Here is a 25,168-nt window from a genome sequence, read left to right on the forward strand (position 1 = left end):
AATCAGCAAATGAAAGAAGGAAAGATGAGTCCTATAACCAAGTCAACATTTTGGACTAAATGTGCATTTTGTCTAAAAACTAAATTGGATATATATATATATATATATATTCAAAAAAATTGCAAATTATGTTGTCCAACGCGTGGAAGATTATTTAGTACCGAAGAGCATCAAGGTAATACACGAACACAAATAAAAACAGAATTCGCAAAGCTTGAGCAAAAAAAGAATGCATCAGAAAAGAAATAGAAAGATCTCAAAGACATGTTTTACAGTAAGTCAAAAAAAAGGATGAGGAAATTTTGCGTCTAAGGGACTATAATAAAAATTACTTGAGAAGGTCAAGAAATCCAAAGATATAAGAAAAAAATTAGAAGAAGAAAATGAATGTCTCAAAAAGAAATTCAACAAGAATCCATGAGCAAAGGAAGAAGAAAATTTGTGCTTAAAATACATGAATCAAAGGTTATTAGAACAAATCAAAAGTATAAAAGATAAAGAGAAAGATATTAAGGACAAACGCAATGATTAAGAAAATGACAAACTTTTACGTCTAACGAATCATAACCAAAACCTTCTTACACAAATAAAAAAGCTTAAAAGTGACAAGAAGCCATTAAATGACAAGTTAGAACAACTTACTCAAGAAGAAGTATTGAAGTCTCTAGTTGTAACAGTCCAGGTAGAAGATAAAGGAACAAATCCGATCTAGTCAATATCACAACTCAAGAAGATGAGAGACCAATAGAAGTTAAAACATATTCAGATGTTGCAGTTCAAACAATGGAAATTCCAAGTGATGATTTAGTAGTCAACTCAACAACAACAGTACCTGAAGTAAATCAAGAAACTACCACACACAAGATAAGGGAAAGTCCAACCAGAAGAACTCCTTATCGACATCTGAATCACAAGAGCAGACAACTAAGTCAGTCTACATATTTGAACCATTCAGAACAGAAGCAACAGATTTATGTTCCAAGGAATACTGAAGTTTGCAGAATCCAGTCCTATGATAACAATTCATTACAAATTTCCAGTGACCAGAAGATTCCATAGAAGATTAATCTAGGATGGTTAGATCCATTCTTAGTCCGACAATTTTGTTTATCACTCAGAGGATCATATCGTCTTGTATCAACGAAGATGAAAGTTTTGAGACGAGAAGATATTCAAAACAGGAAAAGAGATCAAGCCCTTTCATCAGTAAGCTTTGAGGACAAAGCTTTTTGAAGAGGAAGGCAATGTTATGAATAAAATTTATATTAAAAATAATAAAAATGTAAACAATAATAAACATAAATAATAATTAATTAACTAGTAGTTAATAATGAAGAAGCATGTCTCTAAGGACATGACTGCTCATGAAAAGGTATTTGCCTAGGTATATATACAGGACCCTCAGTTGTAAACAATCATCTTATCAATTCTTTTATACACTATTTAATATACATTACTTGTCCTACAATGGATGTACTTGTCTTTGAAGGATTCTGAAGATTATTGCTGTGTATACGAACTTTATTCGTTACATACTATAGTGCCCAAATTGGTGGCACGAAAAACACCTGATCTTGCTTGGACCTTTCTTCTTTTTGCCGTTGGAGCTTGGCTCAATACCACCATTATTCTTCTTGCCGTTTGACTTGCCCTCTTTACTGGCTAGGGAAAAGTTCTCTTCATCTTTGGTCTTGGTGCGAGACACTGACTGAGCATGTCAACAAAGTTTTTCTTGGACACAATCACCCCATAATCGCTCCCAGTTTGGAAGCTTCTCCCTAACACATATTCTAATGGTAAAGGTTTCCCAAGCCTCGATGAAACCCATCAGGGAAAAACTGACTAGTTATCTATCTGGAACTGTCTCGCTCACAGCATCTAGCTCGTCCCTAACTTGGGTAAACTTGGTAAGGGAAGACACCACAAAATCTGACTTGGTCACTCTGATGGTTGTCAATTTATCCTTCAACACTAACTTTCTGGCCTCACTTAAACCTTGATAAAGGCCAATAATGGCCATCCACATAGTTTTGGCTGACTTCTTTCTGGTCAAGTGAGTGGTCATGTGGTCTTTGACTCCTTCCAAGATGATTCTCCTCGCCTTGGCATCTCTTCTGTTATGTTGAGCCAACTGCTAAGGGTCATTAGGGGCGGCTGGGACATTATCCATAAACTCCCACACCCCTTGCTCCTCTAGCACCACGCCAATCCTCTCATGCCATGAGCAGAAGTTTGATAAGCCATATTGCCAATTGCCAATTCACACTACCTTGAAACCCTAGCTGCCAAGTCAAATTGGTGAACGCGCTCCCTCTAAATGCATAACTTGCTCCTGAAGATAAAAACGTGCTTGGTCGTCGATCAAAGGCTATGCTTTGATAACATGTTAGTTTCCCTTAAAACCTAGCAATTGATTTGTAATTCTCTAAGCATGCAACCGAAAATACAAATAACTGCAGTTTTGAAACTTAAATTACAAATACAATGAATTTTCTAACACAGTGATCTGAAATGGGGCACTAAAGGCTTCTTGTCATGCTTCACAAGAACATCTCCCACTCCAAAGCTTATATATTCCCAAGATCTATGCTTATGATTGATAATTTGCGGAATTAAAAGTGCTTGAAATAGGTGTATGTTTGTGTTTGTTTTTAGACTGTTCAAGTGCTTATGTACATTTGCTTATGCTGATGTAAAACACACATAGCAGTAAATATAATGCAACAAATAAGCAAACACATGAGCGAACAATATAATATGGAGTTAACCCTGATATCTTGGGCTACGTCTCCTTGAGCTCTAATCAACTCGACTAGGCTTTTTGGGATTATGGTAATGCTTCTCTACAAGTTCCACACTTAACTCCATAGGTTTACAACTGTACCTATGGGTTTAAAATGCCATCTTACCCCTAGCTGTCCTTACTTTGCAGATAGATCTCGGCTTCTCTGGACTAGACTCCTTCAATTAGTGCTCTAAGCTATCTTGAGCTCTAGCTTGCACCAACTCCCTCAGAATTCTTTCACTGTCTCTGGAACTCCTTCTTCTATCTTCAACACAATTTGGACATCAGCTATAGCTTGATCATTTGATCTCTTTGCTGTTTTGAAAGTTTGTTACCGCTCCATGGCTCTTAGAAGTCTTCAGGATTTTCTGAAATCCATCTCAATGGATTCAGCGGTCCCCTACAGTCACCTCGACTATTGGAACCTTGAGAATGAACGCTGGCTCTATTCTCTGCAATTGCCTCCAACCTCTGGCGGCCTCTGCTTTTGCTCTCGGCTTTGGCTCTTGGCTCTGGCTCTCATGAGCTTCTGGGTTCGCTCGACCTCCAAGCGACTCTCCATCAATTGAGCTCTCTGGTTTCGCTCGACCTCCAAGCGACTCCAAGCTTCCCCCTGTCAATTGTGCTCTCTAGCTTTTGTGAGGCATCCTTCTGGCTCTGCGACTTCCTGTCCGTTTCTCTGTGTAATCATTCCTCTGCCTCTTTTCTTCGACTGGCCCTCTGGCTCTCTGGCTCTGTGGCTCTGCGACTGGCCATCTGGCTCGCTGGCTCTGTGGCTCTGCGTATTACATAACGCATCATTGTTACAGAAACGCCCCATTACAACGTGGAACCAAATGCTGTAGGAATAGGGACCGTTTCACAATGAAAAGAAACAGGCGGCCTTTCTTCGGACAAATTCCCGAAAACGGAACAAAATTCCAATACACAGAGATAACGCGAAAATACATTGAAAATCCGAAAATCCGGATTTCAAAATTTATAAAATCGCGTTTATAAACCCGTCGGGTCCGTCCTGTCATCGCAAATCGCAATCGCACAGGCGGGAGGTCGAAAAACCCAAATACATCGAAATACAAAGAAATCCGCATAACCCGGATTTCAAATTATATGAAATCGCATTCATAAACTCATCGGGTCTGTGCCTTGATCGCTAATCGCATGTCGCATATGTCAACAGCCCTTTGCATTGTTGCGATGCGATTCACCGATCGGCGTTATCGCATATCGCACAGTCGCATAATCGCATGTTGCATTGTCCTCCTGCCAGGCCTTTATCCCTTCAATGCTCTGATCCGATACATCTTACAGATCCGATAAGGGTTTAGGCTGCGGAATATAATATTTCGGGTCCGCCTCCACATCGCTCCATCGTCGATCGCTTTGTCGCACGTCGCAACATCGACATATCGCCAATCGGCCTACCCAGGGGTTCCGATATCATATGTAAGCCTTTCTCCGATTGCGATATGTCGGAGATCGCTAATCGGGGATCCTTAAGGACTGCTGCTCCGCCCTTTAACATTGCGATGCGATATTTGCATATAAAGCCTTAAGCCCCTTTTAATAAGGATTTGCCTCCTTTTTCTAAGGATAATGGGCAAACTTCTTTTTGCGATAACTCCTTCATCCGGAGTCCATTTTCGCCCATTCAAATTGCAGTAGATTCAGATTGAAAAGATCTACACAATGAGACTATTCCCAAGAGCATCCTTTGACTTTCATTTTTCCTCTGTGAGGAAAATTCTAGACTTAGAAGTCTATGTTAGATCCATTTTGGATCACATAGCATGCACAACGAAAATAAATAAAGATGAAGACAAAAAAACACATTCAACAGATAAGAAAAAGATGTACCCAGGAAACCCTAACTCCAAGGAAAATCTGAAATTGTGTGTCTTTTCAATTATCTTTAGCAAAATAATAATCTTCAGAATTTTTACAGCAAGGGAGTACTTCTCTTTTACAGTGAAATCCTCTAAACAACTAAACAAAGCAAAATCGAATCAGTGCCTGTGCACTTGTGCTGGTGTACAACTGCGTAGTAAGGCCTCTTTGCGCACTATATGAACTATACGCATGTGCAGTGCGCTCTTCCTTTGCGCATTGCTACGCATTGTATGACTGCGTTGAAACTGGGACGTGTAAGAGTTGTTTGACCCTCTTTCTCCCCCTCTTGGTCCTTGATCTTCTGCAGACTGTTGGAAACCCTAGTCTCCTTGTTGAGGAGCTAAGTCACACACTCTATGCAAAGTCGAACTATCCACTTCCGTGCCCTATTGTTGATTTTCTAGTGCTAATTAGACAAGTGCAATTTTCTGTATCTGGTAATTACTTCCAATGATATATGATTTTATTTTAACACACCCCAAAACATCATTAAGTAATTACACTAAGAAAATTCAACTGGTCAAACATTGACTGTCTCAGAAATTTGTCTCCTTAGAAACTTCAGCCTCTTCCTTAGATTTCTTCCCACATGTGTGAGAAAGAGAGAGAAAAATGCGAGTTATGAGTGTATGAAAATGAAAAATTCAAGTGTCTTTTTATAGTGATTTTAGGGTGCCCAAGAGGCACGTCTCTTTGCAAATTAAATTTAAAATTAAAATACATTTTCTTTCTTTTAATTTAAAATTTATTTTTTCTTTCTTTTAACTTGTGTAGTTGGGGAATACCTCCTGTAGCTACCCAAAAATCAATGCCCCCTCTTAGCTAAGGAGGTATTCACCTTGACTTCCTCAAGATGTCCACTTGGCTGAAAAATTTCTCCATCCCAGTAAAAGATGAATGAGTTCGCTATATTAATGTATCCATCCACTTCATGTTCCATTCAAGAACCACGTGGAAAGCATCCTGCATTAGCATCATGCAAAGTATCTAGTCACCTGCTAGCCAAATACCCTTTGGCGATATGGTCAGGTACCCATTGATCGGGGTAAAAACAAAACTAGTCTTGGTTCACCAACTAACCAAGTCATCACTTGGAACTAGATCAATTCTCCGTGACCAATGGTGAAACCCTAGGCCAATTTACCATTCCCCGATGTCGTCACATGGCACTTGAATGGTAAAAATACTTGCCCATTGTTTGAGGCACTCACTCTACCCACTAGCCAAGTAACCCTTGGAAATATGGTTAGAACCTTCTGACTAGGGGGGCACTACGAGCCTTGATGCTATTTGGGCCATTCTCCCTAGCCACATTACATGGCACCTGATCAATACCCTTGACTTAGGGAGAAATAGAATGTATGCCCTGATACTACAACATCAACACTCCCTTTCAACGAGGGAGGAATTCTCAACCACTCCAAGCTTGTCCTTGAAGTATACAAACTTCACCCGGTACAGAGGCTTTGTGAGAATGTCAGCAACATGCTCGTTCATAGAAATATATTGGATCTTCATTGATCCCTTTTGTATCGAGTCTCGAATGTAGTGGTACTCGATCTGGATGTGCTTCGACTTGTCATCACGGTCGTCTCCAACGCCTGATCAAACAATCCTATGAGCAACTTCCAAAGCCACACTACTTCACAACTTGCCAAACTAGCTGTAATATACTCAGCCTTTGCAGTGTTGAGTGCGACAAATGTTTGCTTCCTGCTCATCCAGGATATCATAGCAGAACCCAAACTGAAGCAACATCTTGATGTGCTCTTCTTGTCTTCGACATTTCTTGCCCAACCAGAATCTGAGCATCCTTGTAGTTGTACTTCACCATTTGAGACATATCTTAATCCATAACTGACTATACCACGCAAATATCTCAACACATGCTTTGCCACAATCCAATGTACATGCCTAGGTTCCACCATGAACTGGCTCAGAATGTTCACTGCAAAGAAAATATCAGGTTTGGTATTAACCAGATACATCAAGGATCCGATCAACTGTCGATACATAGAGGGATCCATTAAATCTAAGTCAGAGCCTCTCAACTTGCAGTCCATCATCCCAAATCAATGAAGGATCTTAATAATAATATACTTCCCTTGACTAGGGACGATTTCACTAGATTTCTGCCACATTTCTAATTCCAAGAAGTAATGCATCAAACCTAGATCCTTCATCTCTAACTCACAGGTCAACTCCCTCTAACACTGATCAATGAGATTTTCTTCCCTTGTCAAAAGCAAGTCATCAACGTATAACAACAAGATCACAAGCTCACCTTTAACAAACTTGTTGTATATATTGGGATCGACATCACTCTTGGTGAAACCAAGACTTGTGAAATATCCATCAATCGGAGAATACCATGACCGAGGTTCCTACATGAGTCCATACAAAGCCTTCTTCAGTCTGCAACATGAGACTCCTTCTCATGTACCTCAAAGCCCTGAGGTTGCTTTATATGTACACTTCTTCCTCAATCACTCCATTGAGGAAAGTGGTTTTCACATCCATCTGATGCAATTTCCAACCCATAATAGAAGCAATAGAAATAATAGTTCTAATAGAAGTGTATCTAGCAACTAGAGCAAATGTCTCTTCATATTCCTCTCCCTCTTTTTGGGAGAACCCTCTTGCCACGAATCTCGCTTTGTACTTCTCTACACTATCATCTACCGCATGCTTGATCTTGTAGATCCAATTGGAAGTCACCACTGACTTCCCCTCAGGTCTCGATTCATTTCCCCACACAACATTCTTCATTATTGACTAATATACCTCCATCATGGCATCCTTCCAAACTTGTTGGCTCCTTATAGTTGGATGGCTCGGAATCTATGATGTGACTCATCAGTGCCGCAAATCTTGAGTACTTCTTAGGACGTTTGCTTTCTTTGAAGGTGCCATGGGGAGTTGCATGCCCCTCTCCATCCTTCAATGTACTTTGAAGCCATGACGACCACTTCTTGGATTCTAGAACAACGACCCTAATTGGGTCTACTGGCGTAATGGGCCCTTCTGGGTCTTCATGATGATCTAAAGGATGTCCCACAAGTACAAAAGGACCTAGACCCACATCGTTGGGAGCCTCTTGCTCCTCATCATCATGAGAGACCCTTTGGATCTCCAGTAGGCTGCACCCTTCCATTCTACTTGACTGCCCTCTCCCTTTGAACTAGAAGCTCTTCCAATCATCTGGCATGGTTCTAGATTTCTGTACAATTTCCCCCTCTCGAACATTAATCACTCTTGTTGAGTTTATGCTCAATCCTGGGAGAATCCTCTAAGATTCCCTTTAAATCTCCTAGGTTAATTTCTTATGAACACTAGTGGATCTATGTCACTATTCACCCAACACATATTCTCTAACCATTTACTCATTGGTGCTATGAGGTTAAATCTCTCCTCATATTAAAATTTGTATTTTACTCCATTGGAATTAGGCTATAATCCACCCACATAGTGTTTGACTTTGTTAAATTGTTCCTCCATAATTTATGAGATTCTTTGCATAAATTTAGGTACCAGTAAAAAGTAAATATGCATTACATTTGTTATATTTCGGTAATTAAACATATTTACTAGGAATTACTGCCCATCATAATTTATGCAATTCTTTGCATAAATTTAGATAGGATTAAAAGTAAATATGTTGTACATAAAGATTCTAACAACCCCAAAAATTTAACACTGCCCACCATAATTTATGCTTTGATACCATGTTGATTTTCTAGTGCTAATTAGACAAGCACAATTTTCTATATCTTGTAATTACTTCCAATGATCTATAATTTTACTTTAACACACCCCAAAACATCATCAAGTAATTACACGGAAAAATCAACTGGTCAAACATTCACTGTCTCAGAAATTCTCCTTAGAAACTTCGGCCTCTTCCTTAGATTTCTTCCCATGCATGAGAGAGAAAAATGTGAGTGATGAGTGTGTATGAAAATGAGAAGTTCAAGTGTCTTTTTGTAGTGATTTTAGGGTGCCCAAGAGGCACATCTTTTTGCAAATTAAATTTTCTTTCTTTTAATTTAAAATTTAATTTAATTTTTCTTTCTTTTAACTTTTGTAGCTAGGGAATACCTCCTGCAGCTACCCAAAAATCAACACCTATTCCCTCTTATAATTCGACCTGGGCCCCACCATCATTCTCAATGGCTGAGATTAATTCATATGTTGCCTTTAGGAATTTTTAATTTTCCCAAGTCCAACATTAGGAAACGGTTAAATAAATTAATATTTTTCTAAGTAGCAAAGAACCATGGCTGTGAACTCTGCAACCCCAGCTTTTGAATGAAATGCAGCTGCACGAGCTCCTCACCCTAGTAAGGGTTTGAAGGATAGATCTATCTCTGCTCCAGGGACAAATCTACTCCATGCAATCATAGATCTGTGAGCTTTCTCCTCAGATTTGAGTAGAAACCCTTAGATCTCCAACTCAATGTATGGATCAGGTGGGCTTTGCACCAGTGATGCATTTTCTTCTCCGGATCCAGTGATTTTCTTAGTCTTGATACACCCGATTTTTGGGGGTTCATTTGGTTTGCAGGTCTCAAACACAGATTTGGTTTCCTCTTTGGCATTGCAAATTCAAGAGAAGGTGCAAATCCCTTATGAATGCTTCCGACTTATTCATGAAGGCCGCCAGCTTCAGGAAGAAAAATCCCTCATGGATTATGTCATTTCCAAGGATGCCTGGATTCACATTGTTGCTAGAATTAGAGGTGGAGCCAAGGGGGGGGGGTGCATCTTCCTCAACCTCGTCGAGATATTTTAAGGACGTTTTGAATCCTGGGTTTTCCTCGCCAAACCCCAAAGATCTTGATGGTCCTACATTTGTGGTGGATCAGAAGGCTGAAAATCCTTCTCTTGAGGTTAATACTATTGCATGCAACTTCGTTGCCAATGATTATGAGCGACAAGGGATTATCTGTCGCTTTAATGGCTTTCGGCCGTTATCATCAGTTCTTCAAGAATGGGTTTATTAGAACTGGTCTCAGGATGTAGAGATTCTTTTTTGTTCTAAAGGTTTTTTTGTTGTGGGCTTTCAGAAGATGACAGGCATAAGATTTCTGACCAGGTTCCCTGGTTTTGGGGTCGGGCTAGTCTTTCCTTTCAACCTTGGTTCCTGGACTTTAACCCTCTCTCTATGTCATCTTTGGCAACCCCAGTATGGGTTTGGCTTCCTAATTTTCCCATCCATATGGCTCACCCAACTGTTTTGGAGGATATAGGCAATCTGCTTGGGCGTTTCATCAAAATCGACGCTGAGTGGATTTAAAAAGGAATCATGACTTTTGTCCGTATATGTGCGGAAGTGGACCTTAGCAAAGGCCTGCCAGCAAAAATCCTCCTCAAATGGAGAGACATGGTTTATGAACAACCAGTGGATTATGAGAACACAACTTTTCGTGTATTCTATCTGATTTTAATGACTGCATTTGAAGGACTGATAAAAGTCATGAGCCTGTGATCTTATGTTGTGGTAGCAATTAATGTATCTGACAGTAATCTTGACCTAGTTCGTGGATTCTGTGGTTGGAATGGTGTTTAAAATCATTCAAGGTCTGTAGCATGAATGGAGGCTAAACCTGGAGCAGTGATGGTAGGGCTAGTGACTTTTGTTGTGGTAGTGATTTGATGACTTTTTGTTGATAACAACAGTGACCCTTGGTATGAAAATGACCATGATTCATGTAAGACAGTGACCCTGATTGACAGTAAGACAGTGACCTAGTTTACAGTGAGACATTGATCTTTATGACAGTTACAATGACCTTAGCATGGCAGTGACACTGTGTTGTATGGCAGCGTTTCCATGATAGTGATCTTCTATTGTGACAGTGATCTTTAATGACCCATGAGAATAGTAATCTTTATGACACATGATGGCAGTGACATTGCTTCCGATACCTTGATGATGGCAGTGAAGTTGATGGGAATAAGTCCTGATGTATGACAGAACCCTTGTATGGCAGTAACCCTTGATACTGCAGTGAATGGATGTTACAGTAATGGTAATGTGTATAACAACATTGTGTGATTTGATCTTCTGAGGTAGAGCAACAGACTTCCTAAGCAGCTTCCTAATGATATTGACCTAGTGGCAAAGATTGTGATGCTCATGGTGGGTGCAGAGCACTGAGACTGAATGACTGAGTGTTGTAGTGCAGCAGTGGCATGAGCAGCAAGTATTGAGTAAAAGTGCAATAGCAGTACCGACAGCAGAGGCAGTGGGAGTAACAGTGGATGGTAGTAGCAACAATAGCAGAGAGAGTGGACAGCAGTGGGCATCAGTGCGAGCAGTGGAAAGCAGTGGCAGTGAAGTGCAGCAGCAGAGGCTGTAGCTTGATTGTAGTTGGGCCATTATCACTGGTACGAGAGCCCAAACCATTCAGGGAGCATTTGCTTCCTTGCAGCTTGCTGGTAAAACCCTTGGGGAGTCTTGTACTTCCTTCCAGATTTATTTGGTAAATTTGTATGTACATCATACATAACATAGAATTTGATTGAGACGAAATTTTTGTGTACGGTTCATTGATGTGATGATGATTCGTATGTTTGTTTTAATGCTCTGAATGTTTAAGGAAACTAACCAATTGTGAAAATTAAGGGAAATAATGATTCACCCCCCTCTCAGTATTTCCAACACATTAACATTACCCCTGCTTATTCTTGTGCAATGGAAAGGATCTACATTAGTGGATAGTCATATTCAATAAGAATTTGAATTCTTCATTATCTATTATTTAAATTGCTGCAAAGGGTATTGGAAATAGTACTGTCAGAATAATTCTTGATTCCATTTACAAAGGGGTTACATGCATTTTCCATTTGACTGTCTTTACAGTAATTATGACATATCTTTTGATTGGGCTAGATAATGTTCATTTGAGTAGCTTTTCATTTTTGTGTTTAGGTGGGGATGTGTGAGGGGAAACAAGTCTATAAAAATCTAGGCTGTTCAAGTCATGCAGTGTACATTGGTTGCAGGGGGCACAAGACGCAAAGAAGTCAAAGCTCTATGGAAAGATTGGCAAGGAACTTGTGACAGCGTGTGTAATTTTTCTCTCATTATCAGCTTTTGGACAGTGATATTTCATTTTCCACAAAACTCCTAACATGTAACACCATTATTTAATCTCTTCTATTTTTCTAAAGGTGGCCTTGTTTCTCTATGTTTATTTTACAACTTCCACTGTCTAGTTTTGTTCAAAACTTTTATTCGAAGGTGGTCTTATATATCCTTGTACGCCCTATAACTTTCAGTGTCTCCATTTGTTTAGAACTTTAATACATCAGGTATCTCTTGTGCTTTTCCTTTGTTTTAAGTTCAATGTTTTCTGGGCACTTGATTGCAGTGTCAAAACTCTTATTATGTATGTAATGCTTAATTTTTTGTAATTGCGTCACCAAAGTTATACAACTTCACAAATTATTCATAACCAGAAATTGCATGAATTGAATTATATGTCTTGGATGTTTATTGAACTCAGCGGCTAACATTGAAGAGTCAAGAAACTTGATCTACATGCAGTGTTCACTTAATGAAACACAGAGATAGTTTAAGAGATCATTACAGAATTAAGTGATATGACATTGAGTTTGCTAAGTATAAATGAAATGCCACGGTAATGCATTGGCTGAACCAATGAGATTCAGATTGCTTGAAATGGGAGGCATCAATTTGTGATTCTCTCCCTTTTGGAAGAAAATGTTGGACAGTATATTTGTATCTGATTTTAACCTAGATTTACAGATTTTTTTTCCATAAAAAGATGGTTAGATAAAGGCTAAAGCTGTTACTAAAAAATCTTGGCACAAAGGTTCTGCCACACTGCAGGGACTTTATTTAATACAAATCATGTCCCTACCAAGTTAATGTTACACTATTTACATGAAATAAAACTGAAGGTGGCCTGAACACGGATAATTAGAACTTCTTGAGTACCATTCTACATGAATCCATTCTTCTAGTCTCCTTGCATGACTGCTTTAATTCTTGCCCATAAGCTTATAGCCATTTCTCTTGCGTTGATTATCCTTTCTATTAACCTTTGTAGCTGAAGTGACCAGTCTTCTAAGAACCTGACTGGAGGCTGAATGTCCCCGATGAATCTATATTCTAAATCATGGAAGAAATTAGACTCAGATGACTTACATCTTTTCTTCTGTTCTTACCAACCCCCAGTTTTTCCAAGCAGTATACTAGTGCGTTAATTATGAAAAACTCTACTATTGTCTGCATTCACAGTAAATGTTGAATAAGGGTTGGTTCATTATTGCATTAGTGGTCCCAGCTAACCTTCACAAGTTGGAAGTCACTACTTCCTTTCTAGCTATTATACTGACAAAGATAACAATTCCATTAATTTAATTGATCTTCAATTAAAGGCCAGAGACAATGTGCAACATCAATTTTAACATGGATTTGTTACCCAATATGACAATTATTAAAGTGAAAGAGGATGCTGTCAACTATTGGTTGGGTAATTATTGTGGCCATTCCTAGTACCTAAGCCTTTTAGTTCACATCTTTTGGGGTTGCTCATCAGATTGTTGTATTTATTGGTATCATCTCAACACACAAATACATGTTTTTTTGTATAATAATGTGACACATAGGTAGGCAAGGTGTTACAAGTAATTGGGAATGAACAGTCATAGGGTATTTAAATAGCAGGGTGTGAGTTTATATATTTTTTCTTTGGAAACCTTGTGGGGCAACCTCTGGGCATTTCCCTGCTGCTCGTAGTTGGTACCTAGTGTATATCTGTTGGCACTGATTACGGCATTTGACTGGGCAGGGACATTGATTGAGGTATGCAACAGAGGTAGCCAACCTGTGGGGTTGACCTTGACACTTTTTACATGAAGGTCATGTTGAGAAATCTAGGGCATTAGTATTAGTTGATTTCTCTTCCATTAGTGACTGCTTGTGAATGCTTTTTACTTATTTAGATTAGGATCTTCTTTATGTTAGATTCTTAGTGTTCTTCTTCATCAAACAGTAACCAATGCATGAACATAAATAGACAAGAGACACAGCATGTAGGCTATGAGCCAGGGCCAAAACCTCTCACTCTTTGAGAGGAAAACCCACGCAAATTCTTCTTCTAGAGATTCCAATTGACGAATACCAAGACCGAGACCCTTGACCTATTAGCCGCTTCCAAGATCAAGACACTAGCTCTCTTGACTGTCTTCTCCTTCCTCCTTTCGGTTCCTCTTACATATTGAGATCATCTCCTTTCTGAGCATAACACACTTGAGATGGCACTGTACCATATCACTGTTTTGTCACCAAACTGTCCTTACTACAGCTTTAGCAAGACGCTGTAATACTTCTCTTAATGGAAGCTCCTTCACATCACCAAACCGTGGCTTCTATACATCATTTAGCTGTGGTATAGATACCTTCATTCAAACTCCATCTTTCTGCTGTAGCAATGAGACCTTTTACCCAAAGATTTGAACTTCATACTGTCCGAGATTACAAAGAGACATATCCGAGCTTCTTTACTGTGGAGATCCGAACTGTATCCTTGACAAACCTTCGCTGTCTCTTCTCTTTTGTCCGAACTGCACACTGTGATATGACACCCAAAAATGTTCGTCAACACACAGATCCGAACACTGTACTCTTCATTGAAAATATCCGAACTTGTAGACTGTAACTATCACCGAAAATCTCAGAGGTACCCGAGTTCTGAACTGTGTTTCTGCGAGGTGCCTTTACCTGGTATATATAGTGGTTGGTCTACATAAATGAGCCGACTCGAGCCATGTGAATCGTTGTGACTCCATAAGGTAAGGCCGACATGATCTTTGTTTAACTTGAAGCCGACAAGAGGAAGAGAGCTAGTGCTTGTCGTCGGAGAGCTTCTATACAGTCCTATTAACTCAAATACATTTGTTACATGCCCAAGAAGGTCTCTTCATACATGACATAGACTCTTTGACCTTAATGACAAATCCTAAGGCTCTCAATGGGAGCCACCTAGAATAAAATCTTTTGCTCATGAAACCCATGAAGCAAGGCTTCCAAAAATAATTTTATTTCCTTTATTACGTCAATTACATGTCATTATGAAGACTGAACCTAGTTACACTTTTCAACACTCCCTCTTAACTAGGGAGGTATTCATAATGTTACTTGGTCATTCTCAATCCGAAGAATTTCTCATAAGAAGAATTTGGATTTGTAACTCATTTGTATAACATCATATCAACCAGCATTGTTATATAGCAAGGTCTTGACTAACAACTCTAACTCTCCACAAGATCAAATCACAATGCTGGGGAGACCAATGATTTATAGGCATACTCATCATTGTCTCTCTAGGAACATACCCCACCCGGGTTCGCTCAGGATATGCTCCATAAGGACTATTCTTTTCTTGGACTCCCCAATCTCACAAAGAATATCGGTCCTCCACGACTACTCTTATTGTTGGATGCCCTATCTCATCTTCAAAGAGCATCGGGTGCCAAATGATTACATAATCCTCCATTCTATCTTCCCAGGTGAAGAACAAAATGACGTGTCTATCTCTCCTTTTCAAACCAGGAGGACATATTCCATTAAAGGAATGTACTCATTCCTATCACAAAGGAATGTACCTAAGCTCCCTGGTTAGGAATTTTCCAAGTTTCTTCCGTGTAAGAAACTTCTTTCCAAGGCTGCTTCTTAACCATGGACCTATCGCAACGCTTCATGTGGAGATCCTGAAACAACCAGCTGGTTGAAGAGCTCCTTCCTTCGATGTCATGAATTTCTTCTTCGTTAAGGAGTCTTCATCTTTGGGAACTTTTATATAGGGCACAGATTATCCATCACTATTATCCATGAGTTAGTCATGTCCTTAACGCATCAGAAAGTGATCATTCAGATTCACCATCTGGCTTTGCTTCATGTCATTCTGCTTTCATGCTTTATCCTACTATATGGTCTGCTTGGAAGTCATTCACAAATCTTCCCTTTGACAGTCCTACATAAGCCCAACCAGATGTTAGTTCAAAAATAATCAATGAACACTTCAAATTAAAATTACTTTTGTGATGATCTTTCACCATGACGTCTTCCTATAAGTATCACCATCCTGCAAGCAGATTGACTCATCTTCCACATGCTATGTTGCATGAAACTTTTTGGAACACGACTTTTCGGAACGTACTCGTATCTAAAATTATGAAACTCGGCCGAAACTCTATCAAAACTCGACCATCATGCAACCATCTATGAGAGTTAATATAGACTTGGTTTTCCTTCTTAATTGTCATATATGGGTCTTATTCCCTTTTCTCTTGCAAGATAATGTGTTTTCACTTATTTATAAATTTCTTTTTATATATATAAACATATATTACGTTTTGGACGGCGTTTCGGCTGACGTTTCCATTTCTGGGAGGTGATGCTTCTAAACGTACCCGTTTTGGAAACTCCGAAAAGTTTCGATGCTTCGTGCAACCTAGCCCACAGGTATTCAGTGTCAAGGGTCTCTATATTTTTCCGACTTCCATCAGAGCCTTCACATCTTTCCGGGAGATATTCTAGTCACATCTTCTTGGACTTCGGATGTTGAATGCCTTCTACCATTGTTGCATATTATCACGATCTCTTCCTGTCTCTTCACACACTTCATTCTCAGGAGCTTCCAATCAGAGTTCCTCAATCGTAGTTAACCACCTCATACTTCATATGAGGACATATTATGTTGATTTCATCTAGTGTGACTCATGCCTTTCGACATTCTTTCATAGGAGGAGATTCCTTTCCTTTGATCATGCTTCAAAATAGAAGTAGTGATCCTTGTTACCTGCAACCATACGACATGACTTTATAATATTAAATACAAGCATACATACCTTATTTACCTTTAGGTCATCTAGGTTTCTTTCAGCAACTTCCTTGATTGAAAAGATCTTCAACCCCTTGATCTGCTTCATCTCTTATGTCATCATACCATCATCCCATGAACTCCACAAATTGGAGTTTCTGATGAAACACTTGCTTTCTCTCTAGATCGGTGAATCCTCCAATGAGGATTCCATCTCGCATATCCTTATTCAGTAGATGTTTCCCTTTTAAACAGATGTATGATGAGACTTGTCCTGGATGACTTCTTCCTTTGATCTTTCAATGAGGTCACCAAGAGCTATATCCTTCAAAGTTGACTATCAGACATCCTTCATGTTTCCTATGGTGATGTCATGAGCTCTTGTTTCTAATGCTTCCATGATGCCACGATGCATCTTATTATTTATTATAGCCATATCCTATAAGGTTTAGGAGCTATGACAAGAACTTTTGTGAGGGAGACTATCTCATTTGAGATCTCTTACTTCCTCTTATCTTAGACTTCTTTTCTTCAACTTCCTCCACCTTTTAGGTGATGTGGTCTTCTTTCCTTTCTTTTGATATTGTCCATTTAGGACAATCTTTCTTGTAAAGTCCATAGTCTTTACTTCCATAACATTGAATCTCAACTATGCTCTTCTTTCTTTTCTGAGGACTAGAATTTTCCAAACTTCCTTTCCTTCTAGCAAATGTTTGAGTCCTTTAACCTTCAACACTTTTGCCCTCAACTTGTCTTCTTCTATGTTGCATAGAAACCACACGTTGTCGAATGAGGTTAACTTTCTTATCTTCATGGATATCTGTTACCTTGATCATCAGTTAGTGTATTTTAGATCAATGGTGATTACCTTCTTATCATCTCTCCCAGATCTCGTAGATGAGAACTTATGAAGATATCCTTCATCCTTTGATACCTTTAATTTTTGTGTAGATCAGATCTAAGTCATGTGACCTTCTTTACCGTATCTTCAGAGAGCATTCTTACAAGTTTATCATATACATCTCTTTGATGTCTCCAATTTGCTATATGAGGGGACCTTTTATAAGAATCCCTTGCCATGAATTCAGAGGAGACCTATCCATTGATATGTTCAATGACTTCACTTTCTTCGAGGACTATATCTATCCTCCTTTTCCATGCAAGGAATTTCGATGACCCATCCAACTTATAGATCTCCTTGCAAACATGAAGTCATTTTACCAAATTGATTAAAGAATGAAAGATACTTACTTGAAAAGTGAAGATGAAATCTTCTACTTGATCACTTTGATGATGGTTGAAGAAGATGTATTTGCTGCTTCCTTGGATGATCTTCTTCAAGGGCAAGGATAGGATCCTTGCTTCAATGAGTGGGAACTTGCCCCATAGCTTTGAAGATGATGATAATGCCTTCTTGCTTTCAAGATACTTCAACTACTTTGGTCGTGAATGAGTGCAGATCATAGTTGCTTCCAGGGTTTCAAATTTCTCCAAGATGATGTGATCTTCATCTTTAAAGTCCTTCGAGCTACCTTGCTTTGTAGATAACTTGATGATGACTAGAGGATCCAAATTTTTTTGTTGTTGTAGATTGCTTCTTTGATCTAGGGTTTTATTTTTCAATGTAGATCTTGATCTTTTGCTTTGATAACCTTTGACTTGCTTAGATACCTTTCTTGAAACTCGATCCTTGAGTGTCTCTTTGATGCCCTTCCTTTGATTTTATTACCTTAGCTCCAATACCATGTTGAGAAATCTGGGGGATGAGTATTAGTTGATTTCTCTTCCATTAGTGACTGTTTGTGAATGCCTTTTACTTATTTAGATTAGGATCTTCTTTACGTTAGATTCTTAGTGTTCTTCTTCATCAAACAGTAACCAATGCATGAACATAAATATACAAGAGACATTGCATGTAGGCTTTGAGCCAGGGCCAAAACCTCTCACTCTTTGAGAGGAAAACCCACACAAATTCTTCTTCTAGAGATTCCAATTGACGAATACCAAGACCGAGACCCTTGACCTATTAGTCGCTTCCAAGATCAAGGCACTAGCTCTCTTGACTGTCTTTTCCTTCCTCCTTTCGGTTCCTCTTACATATTGAGATCATCTCCTTTCTGAGCATAACACACTTGAGATGGCACTGTACCATATCACTGTTTTGTAACCAAACTGTCCTTACTACAACCTTAGTAAGACACTATAATACTTCTCTTAATGGAAGCTCCTTCACATCACCAAACCGTGGCTTCTATACATCATTTAGCTGTGGTATAGATACCTTCATTCAAACTCCATCTTTCTGCTGTAGCAATGTGACCTTTTACCCAAATATCCAAACTTTATACTGTTCGAGATTTCAAAGAGACGTATTCGAACTTCTTTACTGTGGAGATCCGAACTATATCCTTGATAAAACTTCGCTGTCTCTTCTCTTTTGTCCGAACTGCATACTGTGATATGACACTCGAAAATGTTCGTTAACACAGAGATCCAAACACTGTACTCTTCATCGAAAATATCTGAACTTGTTGACTGTAACTATCACCGAAAATCTCAGAGGTACCTGAGTTCTGAACTGTGTTTCTACGAGGTGCCTTTACCTGGTATATATAGTGGTTGGTCTACATAAATGAGTCAACATGAGCCATGTGAATTGTTGTGACTCCATAAGGTAAGGTCGACATGATCTTTGTTTAACTTGAAGCCGACATGAGGAAGAGAGCTAGTGCTTGTCGTTGGAGAGCTTCTAGACAGTCCTATTAACTCAAATACATTTGTTACATGCCCAAGAAGGGCTCTTCATACATGACATAGATTCTTTGACCTTAATGACAAATCCTAAGGCTCTCAATGGGAGCCACCTAAAATAAAATCACATGCTCATGAAACCCATGAAGCAAGGCTTACAAAAATAATATTATTTCCCTTATTACATCAATTACAAAAGTCATAATTTAATGTCATTATGAAGAATGAACCTAGTTACACTTTTCAACAGGTCAAAGTACTCAAGCACTCGAGCTAGCCCACTGGACTATTGTGAGTTTATACATGTATGCAGCCCTGTGAAGATGGTGAATTTCTTCCTACATTTAATAAAACTTTCTAAATTTTCTCGCCTGTGACTCTCTTTGATTACATGGTATCAGAGTCTATTTTAGAATCCAAGCTTAGTTCATTTCTTTTCTCCGTTCTCAGAATTTACAAGTGATATTCATGCTACAACTTGTTCATATTTGGGTGAACTTACTCGTTCTCTTGATCTTTCATTGTACTCTGTATCTCTGTTGAATAATTGATTTCTAATAGAGGAAGAATCTGGTTGGGTTTTCCCCTTATGGGTTTTTCCTTGGTCATTGAACCTAAATTCTCTGTGTCTGATTTTGTTCTTGGTTGTCTTCTATTGTGCATTTGATTTAAGTTCTATTTACAATTGCTTATCTAATATTGCAAGAAGTTTTGCAATAAGTGATAGATATTAGATACAACATAGAACATCAGAATTTGAACAGGATTGGGCTAAAAACATTGGAAAATTAACATGGTATCAAAGCTAAGGTGAAGACAAACCCAAGGAAACTAGAGACTAAAGCAATCATCTTTGGAAGAAGCTAAAGGAGACTATTTGACTTGGTCAAGATGTCTACCTCTTATTTCAAGGACACAGAGAAGCTAGGTGATTCATCTAACTTTGTTGCTTGGAAGATTAGGTTGGAAGTGATATTGGATAAAAATGATGTCTTGGAATATGTCGAAGGAAAAGTACCCGAGCCATTGGAAAATGCTCCCGCTGTTGCCAAGTCTAAGTATAGGAAAGGTGAGATAAAAGCCAAGAAAATTCTTGTTGATTCCTTGAAAGATCATTTGCTTACTTATGTTGGAAAATTGAAGAAGTCTAAGGACATCTTTGATAAGCTGGTTGGGATGTATGAGGTCAACAATTTGAATCATATCCTCTCCTTGAAGAATCAACTCAAGGACATGAAGATGAACAAGGGGGAATCTGTGCAATCCTATGTTATGAGGATATCCCAACTAAGGGATCAATTGTAGACTGTTGGAGAGCCTATATCTGACAGACAACTAGTGTTGATCACTCTTCAAAGTCTTCCTCCTATTTGGGAAACCTTCGTCACTACTATAAGCAACAATGATAAGTACCCGACATTTGATGAGATCGTTGGCAAATGTACTCGAGAAGAATCCAGGATGATCTCCAGAGGGAGGATTCAAAAAGATGAAAAAGGAGAGCCCTTTGCATTTGTTGCTCAAGACAAGAAAATGAAAGGTAGAGGTAGACCATCTAATCCAAGAAAGTCTTCTCCCGAATCCAAGGACCTCAAGGGAAGGTATAGAAAAGACAGACCTCAAGTTGAATGCTTCAACTACCACAAGCATGATCACTATGCTCGAGGCTACCCAAAAAAGTGAAATGCTCCAAGATCCAATTACAACAACTACTATGGCTTCAACAACAACATGTTCAATGGTAGAAGAAGAGGCGATGATAGAAGGAGAGATGATAGAAGAAGAGATGCTTCTGATGATCGTGAAGAAGGCTATCATCCACAAAAGAGATTAAGAAACTCAAGGTATGGAAATAATGTTGTTGCCACTCAATTTGAATATATTCTTATTTCTGCTCTTTCTAGTTCTTCTCCTCCGGATTCATGTGATAATTGGTTGGTAGATAGTGGGGCTTCTAGACACTTCTCTAGATGCCAGGAAGTCCTCTCAAATTTGGTTGAGAGAGGGTCTAATCTAATGATCATCCTTAGGGACAACTCTACATGTTCTGTGAAGGGCTTTGGTTTTGTTAAATTTCATTTGGACTCTGGGGAATTCGTTCTTCTTCATGATGTAATGTATGTTTCGGGATTAAAGAAGAACTTGGTATCTATATCTTTCTTGGAAGACAAAGGGATGAGAGTTGCCTTCATAAGAGGAAAGGTCCTCACCTGGCCTATGGAGTCTCGCATGAGGGATGCTTTCACCTTGGGATCTATAATTGAAGGACTCTATAGAATCAATGGAAGACCACTGCGAGCATTGGTTCACGATATCAATCATCAAAGTGAGCTATGGCACTAAAGACTGGCACACCTCCACTATGAAGCCTTGCCTAAATTTAGAAGATTGGTTTCTGGGATGCCTAGTGTTCAATCTAGTCATGATGGTGTATATCCGGGGTGTGCTAGTCAAAAGAAGATAAGGGGACCATTCCCCTCTAGCAAAAGCAGGACTAATGATATTCTACAACGCATCCACTCTGACCTATGTGGACCCATGCCTATGCACTCCCTTGGTGGCTACCTCTATTATATAATCTTTATTGATGACTTCTCCAGGAAAACATGGATATTCTATTTGAAGCATAAGGACGAAGCATTTGACATGTTCAAGGACTTCAAGGTGCTGATAGAGAATCAAACAGGGAAGAGAATCAAAGTTTTCAGGTCCGACAATGGTGGAGAATATACCTCAAATGAGTTCGTTGACTTTTGCAAGGAGGTTGGAATCAAGAAAGAAACTATTGTACCATATAATCTCGAGCAGAATGGTGTGGCTGAAAGAAAGAACAGGTCTATCATGGAAGTTGCCCGAGCCATGTTGCATGATCAAAAGCTGTTGAAGTTCCTTTGGGGAGAAGCCACAAATACAACGATCTATGTTCAAAATAGGGTTCCTCATCAAGCCTTGGGTAACAAAACTCCCGAAGAAGTGTTTACAAGTGTGAAGCCCGATGTTGGTCATCTAAGGATATTTGGTTGCCCCATGTACTTTCATTTGCTGAAGGACAAGAGGAGCACGCTGGAAGCCATTGGAAAAAAAGGTACATTTGTTGGATATTGTGAAAATTCTAAAGCCTTTAGAATATATTGTTTGGTCAAAGGAAAATCGAGTTTAGCAGGGATGTAACTTTTGATGAAGATGCTGCCCTTGGAAAAGCAAGGAACCTTCCTCCACCTCCTCCTGTTGAGAAGAAGGACGATGACATAGATCTTCTAGAAGGTCCTTCTGTGTCAGAATTTGAGAAGGATATTGTTGATGATCCCATGGACCCCTTGAATTCTCCTCCAAGTGATCCCCCTGCTAGGAAGAGTCCCCTTTGGCTTCGTGATACTTTATAGGATGCTGAAAGACATGCTGCTACTAGAGGAACATTTAGAGAAAGCAAGAAGCCATGCTAGTACCAGGGATATGTTGCAGCTATGAGCACTATCATCTAGGCCGAGCCTCCCACTTTTGAAGAAGAAGTGCAGGAGCAGGTTTGGAAGGATGCCATGGTTGAAGAGTATGAGTCTATTATGAAGAATGTGGTGTTGGATGTTGTTTCCAGACCCGAAGGAAAGTCTATCTTGACCTTGAAGTGGCTGTACAAGAGCAAGCATGGTGCTGATAGAATCATTGAGAAATATAAAACAAGGTTTGTGGCTAGAGCTTCTTCCCAGAAAGAGGGAGAAGACTATGATGATATATTTGTACCTGTTTCCCACTATACCACTATTAGATCTATTGTTGCCCTTGCAGCTAGACAAGGATGGAACCTTCACTAGATGGATGTGAACTTTGCATTTCTTCTTGGCATACTACATGAAGAAGTATTCGTTGAGCAACCACAAGGGTTTGAAGAGAAAGACAGGAAGACTCACGTTTGCAGATTGAAGAAGGCACTTGATGGGGTGAATTAAGCCCCTAGAGCCTGGTATGCCCGCATTGATAGTTACCTAGTGAAGCTTGGATTCACGAGAGACAATGCTGACTCGAACCTCTACTACAAAGTGGTCCAAGGTATGCCTTTGATCTTGGTTTTATATGTTGATGATTTATTCTTGACAGGTAGTGAGCCTCTTATGCTCGAACGTAAGAGGGAGTTGCCTTTGAGTTTGAAATGAAGGAACTTGGTTTGATGCATTACTTCCTGGGATTAGAAGTGTGGCAAAGATCGAGTGAGATTCTCCTTTCTCAAGGAATATATGTCGTGACACTATTGGAAAGATTTGGAATGGTAGAATGCAAGTTCTTGACCACAACGATGGAAATGAACTTTAAGAAGTTATGTGGAGATGCTGCTGGACCAGACTTGCCGAACTCCTTTGAGTATCGATAGTTGATTGGGGCACTGATGTTCCTTGTGAACACCCGTCTGGACATATGTTTTGCAGTTAACACTTTGAGTCAATTCATGACTAAGCCTCTTCATGCACACTGGGTTGCTGCCAAGCATGTGCTAAGATATTTGCATGGGACGATTAATCTTGGTATGAGATATACTGTCGGAGACATGAGACTTCATGGGTACATTGATGCTGATTGGGCTGGAAATTGACAGGAAGAGCACATCAAGGTGTTGCTTTAGTTTGGGTTCTACAATGATATCTTGGATGAGGCAGAAGCAGAAGTCCGTAGCTTTGAGCACGACCGAGGCAAAGTATATTACTTCTAGCATGGCTAGTTGTGAGCCTGTATGGTTGAGGAAGCTCTTTGGAGAGCTGTTTGAGCAGGTCCTCGATCAGGTCCTGGATACGATGGTGATATATTGCGACAACAAGAGAGGGATATGATTAGCAAAGAATCCCGTTGTTTCATGACAAGTCCAAGCATATTGAGATCAGGTATCACTATATTTGAGACATGGCGCAGAGAGTGTTGATTTTTGGTAGCATCGGAAGTGCTCTAGCCATGAAATCTGGTGGAGAGGCTAAGGCACATGAGATCTCCAAGACCCAGAAATCGTTTGGAGAAATTCCACCCGGATAAAGAGATATTAAATTAATTAATATTTTTAATGAGTTTTGAAGTCTAAACTTAGGAAAATTAAAATATTAATGTGTTTTAATATAATATGGGTGAGAAAGTTCTAAATAATGAGGATCAAGCCAGATCTAATCTTAGCCGTTGATTAGGGACTTAATCTCGGCCATTGAATCGTCAACAGGAAAAGTATAAGAGGAGGCTTGAGGGTCAGTTGGAGACACACCAAGAGAGATCAAGAATTCAATTTTCTGGGGCTGGGTTTGTTGAGGAAATCGAGTTAGAGATCAGTTGCAGTGAGGGGCAGTTCAACAAGGGATTTCGATCCAAGGTTGAAGAATACATATTAGAGAGGCAACAAAGTGCCAGAAGAGGCAGTGCAGAGCCTAGGAGGGCTGATGCATAGGCTAAGGAGGCCAGCGCAAAGGACGCAAAAGCCGTAGAGTCTGACGCAGAAAGCCGCAAAGGTTGACACAGACATCGCAGAGGGCTGTAGAGGTTGACGCTGGGCTGAAGAGGCTGCACTGAGGAGGTTCTGTGGGGCAGATAGAGAAGATTAGTCGGGAGAGGGTGACGTAGTTCCAGACAGGGTGATGCAGTTCCAGAGGAGCGCTTGGAGCAGCTTTCGCTGTCCATCACAAGGAACAGTTAGAGTCATTGTGGGGTTGATCATTCGGTTGCTGAATTGTCGTAATATCTGTCTGCGAAGAGAGGTACTACTGCCAAGGATATTCTCTGAAGGGTGAGCCATTTCTGGCACGCTAGTTGTATTCATAAATCTGCTTAATAATACAAACCCTCATATAAGCTGCATCGGTTTTCCCGAATTGGGTTTTTCCAGGGATTATTGTCCAAAAATAACGGTGTCCCTTGTGTTGTC

General features: G+C 39.6%; 1 protein-coding gene across 1 annotated transcript in view; it reads left to right on the forward strand.

Annotated features, from left to right (window-relative positions):
- LOC149258432 (YebC-like protein) overlaps positions 1–25,168 on the forward strand; it is a 219,581-nt gene that overhangs the window by 44,948 nt on the left and 149,465 nt on the right. The window contains exon 3 of the mRNA XM_089415357.1: positions 11,684–11,745. Within this exon, the coding sequence (XP_089271483.1) occupies positions 11,684–11,745 (62 nt within the window). The remainder of the gene's footprint in view (positions 1–11,683; positions 11,746–25,168) is intronic.

The sequence above is a fragment of the Pinus tabuliformis genome, chromosome 6 (assembly GCF_031772625.1).
Source record: "Pinus tabuliformis cultivar Carrire ecotype Pingquan chromosome 6, CPIR1, whole genome shotgun sequence".
Taxonomy (NCBI): domain Eukaryota; kingdom Viridiplantae; phylum Streptophyta; class Pinopsida; order Pinales; family Pinaceae; genus Pinus; species Pinus tabuliformis.